Source organism: Trachymyrmex cornetzi, unplaced genomic scaffold, assembly GCF_001594075.2.
Source record: "Trachymyrmex cornetzi isolate Tcor2-1 unplaced genomic scaffold, Tcor1.1 scaffold361, whole genome shotgun sequence".
Lineage (NCBI taxonomy): Eukaryota > Metazoa > Arthropoda > Insecta > Hymenoptera > Formicidae > Trachymyrmex > Trachymyrmex cornetzi.
Genome location: NW_017298332.1, coordinates 256,596 through 271,559, shown reverse-complemented (window position 1 = coordinate 271,559; position 14,964 = coordinate 256,596). Strand labels below are relative to the sequence as shown.

At 32.0% G+C, this 14,964-nt stretch overlaps 1 protein-coding gene across 3 annotated transcripts in view; it reads left to right on the top strand.

The window, feature by feature from the left end:
• LOC108763484 (Ankyrin-repeat, SH3-domain, and Proline-rich-region containing Protein) overlaps nt 1-14,964 on the top strand; it is a 102,080-nt gene that overhangs the window by 7,266 nt on the left and 79,850 nt on the right. For 2 of the 3 annotated variants that reach the window (XM_018511136.1, XM_018511135.1), the window contains one exon: nt 6,059-6,114. In XM_018511136.1, coding sequence (XP_018366638.1) covers nt 6,082-6,114 — 33 coding nt within the window. In that variant the 5' untranslated portion in view covers nt 6,059-6,081. Of the gene's footprint in view, nt 1-1,863; nt 1,882-6,058; nt 6,115-14,964 lie in introns of those variants that run through there. The other variant, XM_018511137.1, reaches the window with a different exon arrangement.

Here is a 14,964-nt window from a genome sequence, read left to right as displayed (position 1 = left end):
TTGTATTATTTATTACTATGGTCAAAATTTCATCGGTATTCCATATTACATCCCATTTTTTAGACCCCCCATTTTCTCACTTTTGACTTTTTTGTTAATCTTTTTTGTAAGTCTTCATATGCATTTATATCAGAGCAATGTCAATTTAAAAAAAGCTATTCCATAATCCCTGCTTTTACTCTACCTAGCAAATTTTGTTTGCGTACCATAGTAAAAATTAACTGTTTTCATGTTAGAGTATGGCTTAACAAAGTAATTACTTTATTTATGTGATAAAAATTAGTATTACCATAGTAAAAGTTAAGTCGGAATTATGTTGTGAGGGTCCATACGAAAATACAAGACATAGTAAAGTGTAATTTAAAATTATATTAAAACTTAATATAAAATTTTCTCCGTGTACTTTTAAAATAAGGGAATTCAACACATTTTTTACAACGATTTTGTGATTGATTTTTGACAATTATTTTTAAATAATTTTTTAACCAATTGTAAGAAATTACTTAATAACCATTATTACGTTAAATATTCATCACAGTCAAAAGTGAATCAAATATTATTATGACTTTTCTTAAAATAACTTTAACTTGATTTTGTTATGATATATTCTGTATTCTACCTGAGTTTTAGCTGAATTTCTTTCAACTTTTATCTTTTCTGTCTTTTTCTCCAACATGGAGAGAAAAAGAGAAAATATGAACCATACAAGAAGTTCGGTGAAAAGTACAGGGGCCTTATTCTTGAAAAACATTATATATTACAAAAATAATAGGGAAACTGTAATAATATACTCTCTAAAGAATCCTACACATTTCTTATGGATTTTGGTTCTCGGTCAAATCTTCTCATATTTTGGGAAATTGTAGTTTCACATGTCCTGATTAGAAGTATCACTGAGCGTGACTTCCTAAAACAGTTTTCGAGATATAACTGATCAAATTGTGGCTAATTTTCATTATTTCGGATATTGGGCGGTATAAACAATCTCGGTTCCACATGATCCTACAAACTTTGAAAAAATACCCAGATGACAAAAATACTGCCACTATCAAAAAAGAGTGAAAATATTTGCACTCAATTGAATAAGAGTGGTTGATTTTCACTTTTTTTTGTGGAGTAAGATTTCAATCCTTTGGAATAAGATTTCCTTCCTTTGACTCTCACTCCAAAAAAGTGAAATCTCATCCCCCCCAAAAAGGGTGAAAACCTGCCATTCTTATTCAAGAGTGCAAATATTTTCGCTATTTTTCAATAGTGCTGTTTTCATTCTTTTGAAGTGAGATTTAACTCCAAGAAATTTAGAGAGATCGATGCCGCTCAGAAAACAGATTGCCAATAAAATGCCAATAAATACATCGTCATCTTTCCGCATTCTAGACTTAAAGGCAAATGGTGGTAACATCAAAAAAAGGTTTGATTTCGCGCCTTTTCAACGTTCGACTACGCTTTGAAGGAAACTTTAATCTCGAGTAAAGCACAGCAGCTGTAAAATCCTATTGAAGGCGTTACAGTAGCAACTCCAGCGTCGCCGCCGTCGCGTCGCGCCGATTCGAACCGATTTCGCCATCACGTACGCTCTCCGGTTAGTGTACTTTCGCGAGAAAGCGGTGTAGCAGCGGAACACACAATTCTGCTGCGCGCGAGACCCCGTTTCGCGATCGCGAGGAAAAGCTGACCCCGCCTGAGAGTTAAAAAGCCTTTACACTTCAGGAAAACGTTGCGTCGATTCCGGCGTGTTTATGAAAGCCGATGGTGATTTCTAATTCGAAACTTGTATTATATATAAGAAAAAAAATAACAGTACAGCAACTAGAAAATTGAAGAAAGTAGATAACAAACTCCAACTACGAAATTACGACAAGCGGAATCAATCAATCTAAAGTAAGGAAATATAATGTTAACCGTCTGTACATGGAAAGAACGATTTTACTGAAGAAGTTAAAAATTTAACTAGACGTGAAAATAATTCTGTTGGACCATTATTAAAATAATTACGTATATGAATCTCAAGCATGACGAGCAAAGTCCTGCACAAAGTTTTGACATTCTAGCAACCAGTTTGAGCGTTCTACATAATTATTTTGAAAAATGAACAAAAAACTCGCTCATGTGCCTACAACAATATATGAATAAATAATAAGGTCAAAGGGGACGAGTAAAAATTAGAGTGTTAAATTACTAAAAATTTTATCTCGTGTATTTACATTAATGTAAATACACGAGACAGGATGTTTCAGCTTTATTACAATTAGTCATCTTATTCAGCCATCGTATTGAACTAATAATTATTTTGATTCAAACAAAATTATTTTCAAATCTGTATACCGTTGAAAAATTTGTGTTAAATTTAACACATTTTACATGTCTTACACGGTCCACTTAAATCTAAGTGTAAGATTTAATACAAGATGAATATGTTATAAAGTAGCACAAAAATATTATATTAAAAGCACAAAGAAGGTAATACTGACACAATTTGTAAACAAGCCGTGGAAGTATATTTTTTTCAATACAATTAACATTTATGATATGTTAAATTAACATATATTTTATTCATCTTGGAATTTATACGTTTTAAAACACATTTTTATATTATTTATTTATTTATTCATGAACTGTATTATTCTGATACTAAGAAATCTTTGAATATTAATTTAACACAAATTATTTAAATAACATAATTATTACGTTGAATTAATATCCGAATATGTTAAAAATTCAACACAAAATTTTAACGAGGACTTGTGTGAACCGTTTCTAACACAAATTCGTAATGTTTATTTACTGTATATTTAGCTACATTTTTTAATATTTTAATGAAATCCTTCTTTCTGTAGTAATTATAGTTGAATGGACTACAAAAAGATAAGATAGCTATATTAACGAAAAATATGTTATTTTAAAACAAATGTTTGTCTAAATCCTCCTTTCTGTGTAGTAATTATATATAGTTGGACTATAAAAATAAAAATATTTTTGTCTGAACTCAGGATCGTTTCAAGTCGAGGTGCATTCAGGTTGTCTTGCGTCGTCGACTTTAAAAATAATCGTACAATAGATTTTCATGTGACATTTTCATTATAACAATGGTGTAGGATTTATTTAGATTTAAAGTTTAGATGAAAGTTGATATCGATTATTTGAATCGATAGAAAAAAAGCTGGACACTCTGCATCTGGGCACAATAAACGTTTGACGACGCTATCTAAATCCTCCTTTCCATGTAGTAATTATGGTTAAATAGACTACAAAAATAATATAGCTATATTAACGAAAAATATGTTATTCATACAAAAAGTTAGTGTGTCATTGTACCGTTTGATTCCTTTTAGGAAAATATTTGTCCTAAATCAGAAGAGTATAATTGTCACAGCATATTACGAGTTCTTGTACTTAAAGTCCATATAACTATATTATTGTCCTGTTGTTTCACCACTATTTTAGTTTGTATTATACTAACGAAGCGACGGTCCAACTACATCAAGATAGTTTGACTAACAGTTTCTCTAGTGTTGTCGCAGCTACAAATATTAAGTTATATTTGTTACCGTGACTGTATTTTGATAGTCCTTACAATTAGTTTTATTCTCATAACTTTATAAACTGCTTCGTGTGGTCTTCAACTTCACATTCATATTATAGACTTGCCAGCAGTACTTTGTTTCTTCTAACAATGAGTGTTTTAATTATAAGCCTAGAGGTCTGTTCTTTTTGAAGAATGTTCTGAACCGGTATACATTTATGCAATAAGTTGAAGTGAAACAAACTATTCTATATTTCTGAAGGCTTAGGACGCTCACACGGAATGCAAGAAATCCGGGTTCGATTCCCGGCCGAGGCAATATTTTTCGCAATAAGTTTATTATAGTTTTTTAAGATTAAATTTGGGAAATTTGGGGGGATTATTAATATTTCAGATTGATATATTGCGTTGAAAGCCCGACTACCATATCAGTACGTAATTATAATTTCTGAAATTAATTTATTTAAATGAATATATATAATAGTTCAACATCTTAACATTCAGACCGTAGTGGCGCTTCGTATTTAAAGTAATATTCTATATTTGTTTTATTGTAATATATTTATTGCACCAATGTACACCGGTTCAGAACATTTTTTCAGAAAAGAACACATTTTAAGTTATAAATTAATCTTTTTAGACTTGAATATTGCTAATTAATAGATAACTATATTAGTTACACAAAAAATATTTTTTTGCTTTAATTAACAATTTAGGAATATTTTTGCCCGTAAATTTGCAAATATTATATGGTTATCGCACTGACAATTTGTCTTTTTCATTTCAGCGGTAATTTCCTTGATTTACTTCTTTTATATACATTTTTTACCGCTTATTTACATATTTTATTTAAATCTTCTCTTTGAGGAAGCCCCATTCAAGTCTGAATCTCATGAACTTATTTTTCATTCTTTATGTAGGAAGTGTATGTGAAGTTAGCATCTCCCAACATAAAAATTTTATAGTCTGATTAGAGTTTCCGCTTTATTTTGAAGAGACTAATATGCAAGAAAGAGCGCGCGACTTGAAAAAATTCCGGATCTACTGTTCGCCGGTGGCAGCACTTCGTTTGCTGAATCCATTTGTCTTTATTAGCTGTATTTACATCTGAAAGATGCTGCACGAAACGCACAAACGGAATTTTCCGTTTCAATGGTCGCCGTTACGTGACATACAACGGAAATCTGATGGAAAAGTTTTTCACGTTCACGAAATTATTCGTTTCGCAATTCCCATCAATATGTCTCTGATTAATTATCGCTTATTATCGTCCACTCTAATAATTTGACGAAATATGCAGACAACTTGTGTTGCGTATAAATCGAGTAACATATTTTTTCCTCTTTGTATCGCTCGTTTTCCATTTTTCTTTCAGCAATCTTTTATCTTTATTGTTCGCAGTTTGGAATCTGCGACGATTCGTGCTTCGTCGATTCGAATTTCGCCTCGGCATCATTTCTATTCAGAGAGACGCAGATTTGTACAGCAAACAGCTCTTAGACAGTTATATGCCTTAATAAATCTCGCATCTATTTTTACCGATATAGATTAACTTTAATCTCGGTTCAATTTGTTCTTCATCTTTTGCTAGTTTTAAGAATTTCAAAAAAATAAAAAGTAAGTTGAAATGAGATTAAAGTTAATTTATTGGATTGGAACAAAAGTTCATAGCGCTACGAACTTTAAAATTCAAACAGCTGTAACTTTGTTAAAAATGAACGAAAATTAAATTTCAAACAAAGTTTTAAAGCTTAAAATTCCTACTTTTGGAAGATCAATATGGCTTTTAAATTTCCGTGAATTTGATAATTTTTACATATAGAAAATTATACAAACTGGACGAAATGGGAAATTTTCTTCTCAATTTATGGATCTGTCACGTGCTCAAAAAAAACTTGCAAAAATTTTCCACTTTCTAACGTAAAAGTTTAAAATTTTCCTAATATAATTGTTTTTTTAAGTGTCCCTAAAATTTTTTGTTATCGAGTTATTGCGGATTAAATAAAAGGAGCATTTTAACTTTGATTGCTTGTAATTCCGTGAAATAAAACATACCGCAATATAAAAAAAAATTAAATAAATGAAACTTCGCTGTATCTATCTGCTTTATGGTATCGAATGGTATAATTGCTAAAGTGTTTTTTTTAACATGTATACATGATACAAATGAAGTAGCGCTGCGGACTTTCGTTCCAATCCATTAGTGGAAACGTACATTAATCGATTAACTCTTTAATTGCGGCATAGTTACATATCTATATTCTGTTCAGTCATTTATGATTTTTACGAATTTTTTATACTTTTTTTTTACATTTTTTACTCCTTTTTTTGTAATACTTGAGTTCCTTGTGTAATATCATCACCTTAATCTCCCCAAAAATCTCAAGAATATCAAATTTTGTTGAAATTGAACTAGTAGAAAAATATATGTCGCAAAAGATTAAGGGAGATGCATCTTCGCGAAATTGAATATTTATATCTTGATGCAAGAATACGTAATATCTTTACTGACAAATGCGTTATTATCTCTTTCAGAAGGACACACGGACAGGGATGGCATGAGGGAGGGCTCCGGCAACGTTGCCGACGTGGTGAGTGGATTCAATATGTTTCTCTCAAGAGGTCTGTTTTTTATTCCTGCACTAGACTGCACTGGAACTTTCTTTCTCACTTTCGCCAAATATCAAACCTATACCTATCTCACTTTAAGTTTCAAAAGTGTACACTAGTTCAACCACAAAAAACAGACCTAAGATTTATTTTAGTTTATCTTAATCCGGGGACGCGACAAATTTTTTGAAACCGCGTTCCGTCTTTCGTATAGAAATGTCTCGCCGATGGTCGGCACAAAAGTCTTTGGTTATCGTCGTTATCTTTTGGTACCTTGCGTCAAAGTGACCGCATTGGAAACAGCCGTGTGGAGTATTTTCGAAAGCCTACGGGCTGTTGGCGTCGAGAAGTAGGCTACCGGGTTAACTCGGCATAAAGACGAAAAGAGAAAAAGAGAAGGTGGAAGAAGGAGAGGGAAGGAAACTGGAAAAAGCGAGTGGTATGAGAAACAGAAAAAAGGAGAAATTTAATACCTTACATTACTGAGATAATTGATCCGTAACGATATAACGCGACGACTATCTGCGACCACATACGTGATTTCTTGCATCTATGCTTCGCTTCAACAACTCGACAGAGACGACATAGTAAACCGAGAGGCCGGAAGGGACGAAATGTATGACACACAACACAGTGCAAGTTTGAACCAACGACTTGCTAAAGGGACAAAAGCGCGAATATATATAGTGTAGTGTAGACAACGGTGAAACACGAATGCTTTTACAACTTTGCGAAAAATCGGACGTATTTTATCTTCATGTTTTACACAATAATCTTTTTGGTTAAAGTATGTAATTTTAACGAAGCTTTCTAGTACCTGTTTCCTCGTAATTTCTGGTGATGGAGCTCGAACAAATTGAGTTGATTATTAATTAAAATAATGAGTATTATTTATGTAGGAATGCGGATACTAAGTAAACAATGCCTCGTTCGAGTAATATTCGCCAATCTATTAATTCCTCTACCATGTATATTAAAATTCCGCAATGGATTCTCTCATTAAAAGTTATCGAGCTTTTTGATTTAAAAATATTAAAATTATAGAAAGTTTCTATTATTAAACTTTTTCCTCTCCGTCGCCCTTGATGAATTTCTGTTCAAACTCTCTATTGTGTGATGAATTGAAAAATGTTTTAGATGTAAGAAAAATCTCGAACAATATCTTTATTATAAGAACCTTCACAGTAGTTGATTCAATTACCGCCTGAATTTACCCAAGATATAAAACAATTTTGATAACTTGAAGGTAAATCCCATTGTAATTAATTCACACACAGTCTTTAAATGATAATAAAAAGTTTTTTGGAAATAATGTTTTTGTTATTTTCATGTTAAATTTGCCGGCAACATCGTACATTTCATTTATCGCGCTTCAGTTACGATTCAATGATGTATAAATTGTTGACTAAAACATTTGTAAACTAATTATGGAATATTCGGATATTGAATAGTTAATAAATTCATGTTAATGAAACGCATTGAAACCGTTCTATTAATATACCATTAATATTTTATATGTTCTACTTCTTGAACGAACGAAGCTTATTTATAATATTATTAATGTTTAGACTATTTGGTATTAAAAACACATTCGTGTACAATATAATAAAATATATTGAAATTTCGAATGTATATGCTTGATCAAAAATCACTTTAAATTACGAGCACTTGTGTACGTTTTAATTACACAATTACATGGGTAATCACAAAAATAATCAATTGCCATTATTGTAATGCGATCGTGTTCCATTTTACACCAGTGAGGAAACACGACAGCATTCCCGGAGAGAGTGACAGGTGACAACAGTCGTTGCTCGTTCCTTGTTACTCGCTATTCATTATGCAATGCGCGACAGAATTAGATCTCGTTATCGCCTCGTACGATTTTACAGCGTCGAGTTGGCCACGTGTCGTAATAGACATGAATGTAATCGATATTAATCGACACGTTTCACGACGCAGACCGTCCTATGTCTGCCCGCTAGTCGGACCGATTGCAATTAACGGCACGGTATTAATTAGCGGATTTCTCTATACCACGTGTATACGAATACAATGCTTCGTCGCCATAAATTGTATGTATCTCGCGTCCCATTTGTTTCGTTAGTATGTTTAAACGAGATTTGGGTACGTTTCATCTGCGAATACCAACGCAGACCGTATTTCGTATCGTTTGAGTATGGAAATTGCAAAAATATATCAGCCATTTAAAAGCATATCATATCTGCAGAACGTATTATGTACTATCTTTAGAAACTTGCATATTAGCTTTTAGTTTTAATCTTATCTTTACATTTATGTAATAGTCATATATCTTTAGAACGTTTAAACACATCTATTATTATACCTTCTTTAGAGACTTGCATGTACCTATCTTTCAGTTTTGATCTTATCTTTATATTTATGTAACAATTTCGCAATAAACGCAAATATTAATAATGTACAGAAATGAGACATAACAGAGTTTAAAAGTATATTATAACGCTAAAAAGTATATTATATAATTAAAGATATTACATTTTTACTAAACAATATTTTTCGGCATGTTTAAAAATCATATATTTGTATTTTTGTTTTGCTGAACGAAAATTGTTTGCCAAATTAACGACCTACTTTTTTAATTCAATTCGCGAAAATCGTACTTACGAAACGTCTCTCTTTTTTTTTTAAGGATATTGAACGACTATATTTCTACTCTCTTGTGTGGAACGGAACGTACGGTCTCAGTTATGAAAAATTCTTGAAGAGCTGCACATATGATACATTCTTTGATCACGTATCTGTAAAGTACCGGCGGCCGCACTTTATGGATAAGATCTGTATCCGCCGTATCTAACTTTTCCGACATCAAGTTTCTCACCGTGTTACGATCAAATGTATTCAAGCGAGATAGAAGCGAATACGTTATCTTGTTCTATATTTAGCTGCTGCGACATGAGAGCACTGAAATGTTGGATGCAAATCTGTATACAGGTACCGGTGGCATCTTCATAGTTACGTAGTCAAAGGGTGCACCTGGCATAACTACTGCTTTGCCTTCAGGCATTAGACGCGTACAGCTTTGGGGTTAACCGCTGGGGAATTTTGGTATACAAGATTGAGTTTATTAGTAGGTAGGAATTAGTAGATATATTCCATGTATAATTGCTGTATGGTTACCTATGTAATTCTCAAAGAGTTGGAAAGGATATTTATCAGTTCTAAAAATTCTATTTTTTTATTATAAAAGTTCCATAAATTAATTTTAGCGGTTCTCTTGGTTTAACCGAAAACGTCGCTATATATCGAGACTTTTGTCCGTTTAAAATAAATCTCAATCGCGTATTTTTATGTTAAAAAAAAAAACGCGATTGGGATTTATTTTATACTTTTTGGAGTGGAATCTAATCTTGTGAAGAGTGGCAAAGAGTGACAGTTGAGCCATTGTTGAAAAAGGGTAGCTCAGTTGTCAATTTTTAAGAGTGAGTCTTCACTTTGTAGAATTAGATTCCACTTCAAAGATTTTAGAGAGTACTTATGCTCACATTGAGCAAATATAATTCAAAATCAGATGTAATAGGAGTCCAGGACCTTAATGATTACCGTTGCAATAAAGAATCGCAGAATCACGATGATCGTGTGGGGTCGCCAACGGCCGTTACCGCATCTACAAGATAAGCAAATACGTTTTTAATGACATACGTCATCGGTATCTCTCGCGCTTTCTCCCTCTCTTCTCTCCCCTTCTCTTTGATAGCGGAGATGGCGGAGGCGGATCCATGTGAACGGCCCCCCGACTTTCCTTTCGGTCCCTTCTTCCACATGACTGAACCTGTTCGAATGCGTCGATGAGAAACCGCGAATGTCAGGAACTGAATAATGCTGACACTGCTTATATTCGATGTTGCTCCTTAATTAAGAAAAGTAATTATCTCGGTGAATATGTGCACGCTCTATATGCATACAGAGCGTTCTCGTGTTGATCTTCCTTGTGAGAATGGTCATCGAGGGATAAACCGCTGACCAAACGTGTGTACTAATTCTACAATGTACGGGTATTAAAGCCGTATTGCAGTATGGAGATTAAGATGATGGTATATGCGTATATACGCGTATAACGAACGAGCAATGATCGAGTAATAAACGCGAAATTAAATTTATTTGGAATTTTCTTTGACGTACTATCACGAGTGAAGTAGATTGAACGCGAATCTATTTACTTTCTCTATTCGTTTGTGTTGTTCATTCATTCATATAAGTCATTTTACAGACGTTAATCTCTATTAGTACCGTTAAATTTGATCGATGCAAAAAGCTGATCGTTTTTCTATTCAGCTTTGATGATTGAATTAGAAAATTGAAAAACTTTGAAAAAAAAAAAGATTCAACAATTTCTCTCTATAGATGAAAAAAGGTACTGAAGCCCCAAGGCAATTTTACTGAGATTCTATTTTCAACTTTATCTCACAAATACGAAACAATTTCTTGTATCCATTTAATATTATATTAAGAAAGAATTTGAACAAATTATTCATTATAAATCGATATGAGCATAAACAAATATTAAATTCTATTGTATTAACAAAAATTAACGAAATTTATTCAACTTGATGAAATTAGATACAACATTGAATATAATTTTTTGAACTTACACAGTAAAAAAGAAAATGTTAATTTTAACATTTTTTACATGTTCCAGGAGATCCACTTTAAATTTTAAGTTAAAGTAACTCATTCGTCTTGTGTTATTTATTAACGAACTAGTAATGTTAAATAATTGACACAATACTTTACATTTATATTTGTTATTTTGACTTTAGGGATGATTTAAAACTAACATGTAAAATAAGAGTGGAGTACATAGAAGAGTAGTTGCAGTAATTCGTAAGAAAATGTTAATAAAACATTTTTGTTCGTATAATGTGAATGAAAAAATTCTTAGATATTAAATTGACTTTGAGATATATAAATTAATTGAAACAATTGTGTTAAAAACACTCAAAATAATATTCCATTTTTAATTGACATACGCAATTGTTCAGTTAGAAAGGTGACATAAATCTAACACATCAAAATGTTACAAAAATAATAACATATTAGTTGCATGTTAATTTTATATTGAAGTAACAATCAAAATGTGGTAACACAAGAAAAATTCTACATATGGACGCACGATTTTTTACTGTGTAAAAAATTGCCTACTATTGAAACGGGAATTATTATTTTCATTTAGTAATACCATAACATCCTTCACTAAAAGATTAACGTTCTCTGCTTAAACAGGTATTATTGCGTTGTTATTTACAGTAAATAATAGCGTAAGCCCAATAATTCCAACTAATACCTCAGAGTTCGCAAGCGATTTACTCTTCCGACAGCAAATTCCAAGTTATTTGAATGTTCCACGAGTGCAATTTTGACCCACGTTCGACCATGATGGAATGTACCCATTAGCACGTTGGAAATCGACAGTAGTCGGAAGAGGTATAAACCGCCTTTTATCGCAATTACGATAAGCTAGCCGAAGGATGCGAAAACTTGAACTGCATTTACTTAATCTATTAACAATCGACATTTTTATATTTAGAATAAAAAACTTTGTTGCACGTAAAAGATAATTTTAATAATAATTTTTCTTTAAAACTTTTAATATTCAATTTTTAAACATTAAATTATTAACTATTTGATGATCTTAATATTAATCTGAGGTACATTAAACACAAAAATTGTGCTTAAAAATTTTTTATTTTATATAGTTTTTTTAATAGATCGACAATACTTAACGATAATAAAATTACACCGATTAAAAGATCGTTATAAAACATATTTTTTATAAAAGATACCCTGGTAGAAATTTCATGCATTTTTTTAGCAGTTACTAAACAGTTACATCAACTTCTGTCTAGTATTTAAGAAGGAAAACTACTTAGGATATCGATTAGGCTGTAACATTTTGCTTGCAGTTACTGCATACAAAAGTTGCGTAAAATCTGAATCCATTTACTGCATAGAAACACAACAAATAATGGATATTAAATTAATTAATAAGCAAGCCAACTGCTCGTGAAATGGACAGAATAAAACTCTATCAAGTTTCTGTCCATTTCCTACTCAGTATTGGCACAATTAATGAGAATACAGTAATATTAGATAGTAACTGGATAGGTGTCTAGGAAAACTGCATACATTTCTACCAGAGTAATTTTATTACTATTATTATATCGATTGACAAAAAATAAAATAATTTTTTTCTATTACTAGCTGGTTAATTAATTGTTTCTATCTCTAAAAATAGTTTAAAAAATGGATACAAATTTATCTAATTGATGCAGTGTCTCGTAAGATGATAAGCTTAAAGCAATCGATAGATAATTTGAATGAATAAATAAGTATGAAACGTGATGGTGAATTTTAATGACATTTGCCTTCAGTGTTTCTTGCTGTAGGCTTATGGTATTATCGCAGCATTCTATCTAAATACGTATATCCGCTCTGTAGACACAGGAATTCCATAACGCATACAAATACATATAGCTGTCGCTTATTGATGTAGGCGGATGCGAATCCGAGCGTCATACTACGAGTATCGTTTTCGCATTTGCCTCGGTATGCGTTAAACGTCAGCGTTAAATACCAAAGGCATATACGCCCCTACTGCAGTTCACAATCGGTCAACGGCGACAGCGAGCTACTGATTCGATCGTATGCTAATTTCATTGCGAACACGTCCATAGCAATCTTCGACGGCATTAACTCTTTGACACTTTAACTGTTGCGTTATACATGACGCCCATTCGCAGTCGGAGCACGTTGGCTGTAATATAATCAAGCAGATATAAACGATTCTATATATGAACAAATCGTAAATGTTCAATTCAATCTCTTCGTATTTTTAATATTATGAACAAATTATTCTCTCCACGCCGTTTTTAATAAATATAAAAAAATCAAAAAATAATTTAGTATAGTTGGACATACTTGAATAATTTTTAACTATTTATATTGCGAGATAAATTGTTAATGTCGTATTTGTTCAACAGATTTCCACTGTTTCTCATAAAGAATATTTGTCGGGGATTAGCTCTGATTCATTTTTTATTAAAAAAAATTAATATTAAATATTATAAAAGATCTTCTAATTAGCTAATGTTGTAATGTAACTAACATTTATGGTAACGGAGCTGTCCTAATGGATTAACTGTATCGAATGGCACTCCTTTCCATTTGAATCGAATGCCATAGTATCACTCTTTGTACCACATTTGCCTGTAGCGGCTTTTGCGTGTGCTGCTTTGATGAGCATGCATTTACCATCCGTTTGCCATCAGGTAGATTTCATGAGTGACATTTACGACACACAACACGACACAATACAACGAGGCCGAAGAGACGGAAGAACCGCAAGAGAGGCCTAAGTGCAAATACTTGTTTCCGGAAAAGGATAGCTTCCTGCTTTTCGCGCGAAATCCGCAATCGGTTTATCGATCATGTATTACTTGACTGTTAATCGTAACGCTATTCAACCGAAGTAATCCGTTCAATCCTTTCCTCTCATTCTTTTCCTCAAGTAAAGGATTTCAGAAAATTTTGAAATATGCATATATGTATAAGGAATTCTCATTTGAAAAAATAAGTAGTTAATCAATGATTACACATTTTATTTATTTATCTTATTTTTAATTAAACAAAGTTTGCTGCAATTTTTAGCTAAGAGCATTGTTCGATAAATATTCAAAACTTGACGCAAATATGTTTACGATACCTATAATAGGTCTGTTTTCTGTGACTGAACTAGTGTACACTTTTGGAACTAAAAATGAGATAGATATGCGTTTGATATTTGTTTAAAGCGAGAAAGAGAGTTCTAGAACAGTCTAGTGCAGGAACAAAAAACAGACCATATGTATCACAGAATTTAGTGTCGTCTGATATCACTTGTTATGCCATGCGTCGCCGACATTCGGCAGATACGGTGCTCACAATGGTGCGTTTGCGGTTGTACCTATCCATCGTCTTTTCCCGTGCGACAGGAGATAAAAATCTACCGGAGATGTATATTCCCACGGGGGGGATCGAAGGGATACGGCGCGGCGGCGTGAGGGAAAGGATCGTGGCAACGGGAGAGAGGAAAATCGAGCGAATCAAGAATAGGAAGGAAGAAGCGATGAGATCCTCTCTCAGATTCCTCATCCAAGTCAGACGTTCTTGTGCCCTCTTTGCTGTTTTCAACGCTAGCTGTATACTTCTTCGTGTAAAGTCTTACTGTAGTCACAAAATCACCTATTTTCTCTCATCCTTTGAAGCTCTCTTTAACTGATAATATTATTGCTCTTATAGATGAAGCTTTTCTTCTCTCTTTCTCTCTCTCTCCATATATATAATATATTTTAATCTTAAAGTTGTAAAATTTCAAAATTATTTTGTAATTAGATACTACAGATATTTATTTAAAATGTCATTGTTGTTGTTATTTTACACGCATTTAAAAAGCGACATTGTTGATTGCTGTCGTAAAACCAAAATAAAAAAGATTTTTTATAATATATATATAATATATATAATATATATATATATAATTATATTACAATTATATTATATATATTATATTTTAATATATATTATATATTATATTATATATATATATCTTTTTTTTATTTTAGTTTCACGAAGCACAACAAACAACATTATCGTTTTTCAAACGTAAAGTAACAATTACAACGATAATAATTACGTTTTAAATAAATATCTGTGTAATTATAAAAAAATTTTGGAACTTTATAAAAAACTAATACTACTGAAATAATTTATTTCAAAATGTATTCTTCGTGTGTATATATATATATATATATATA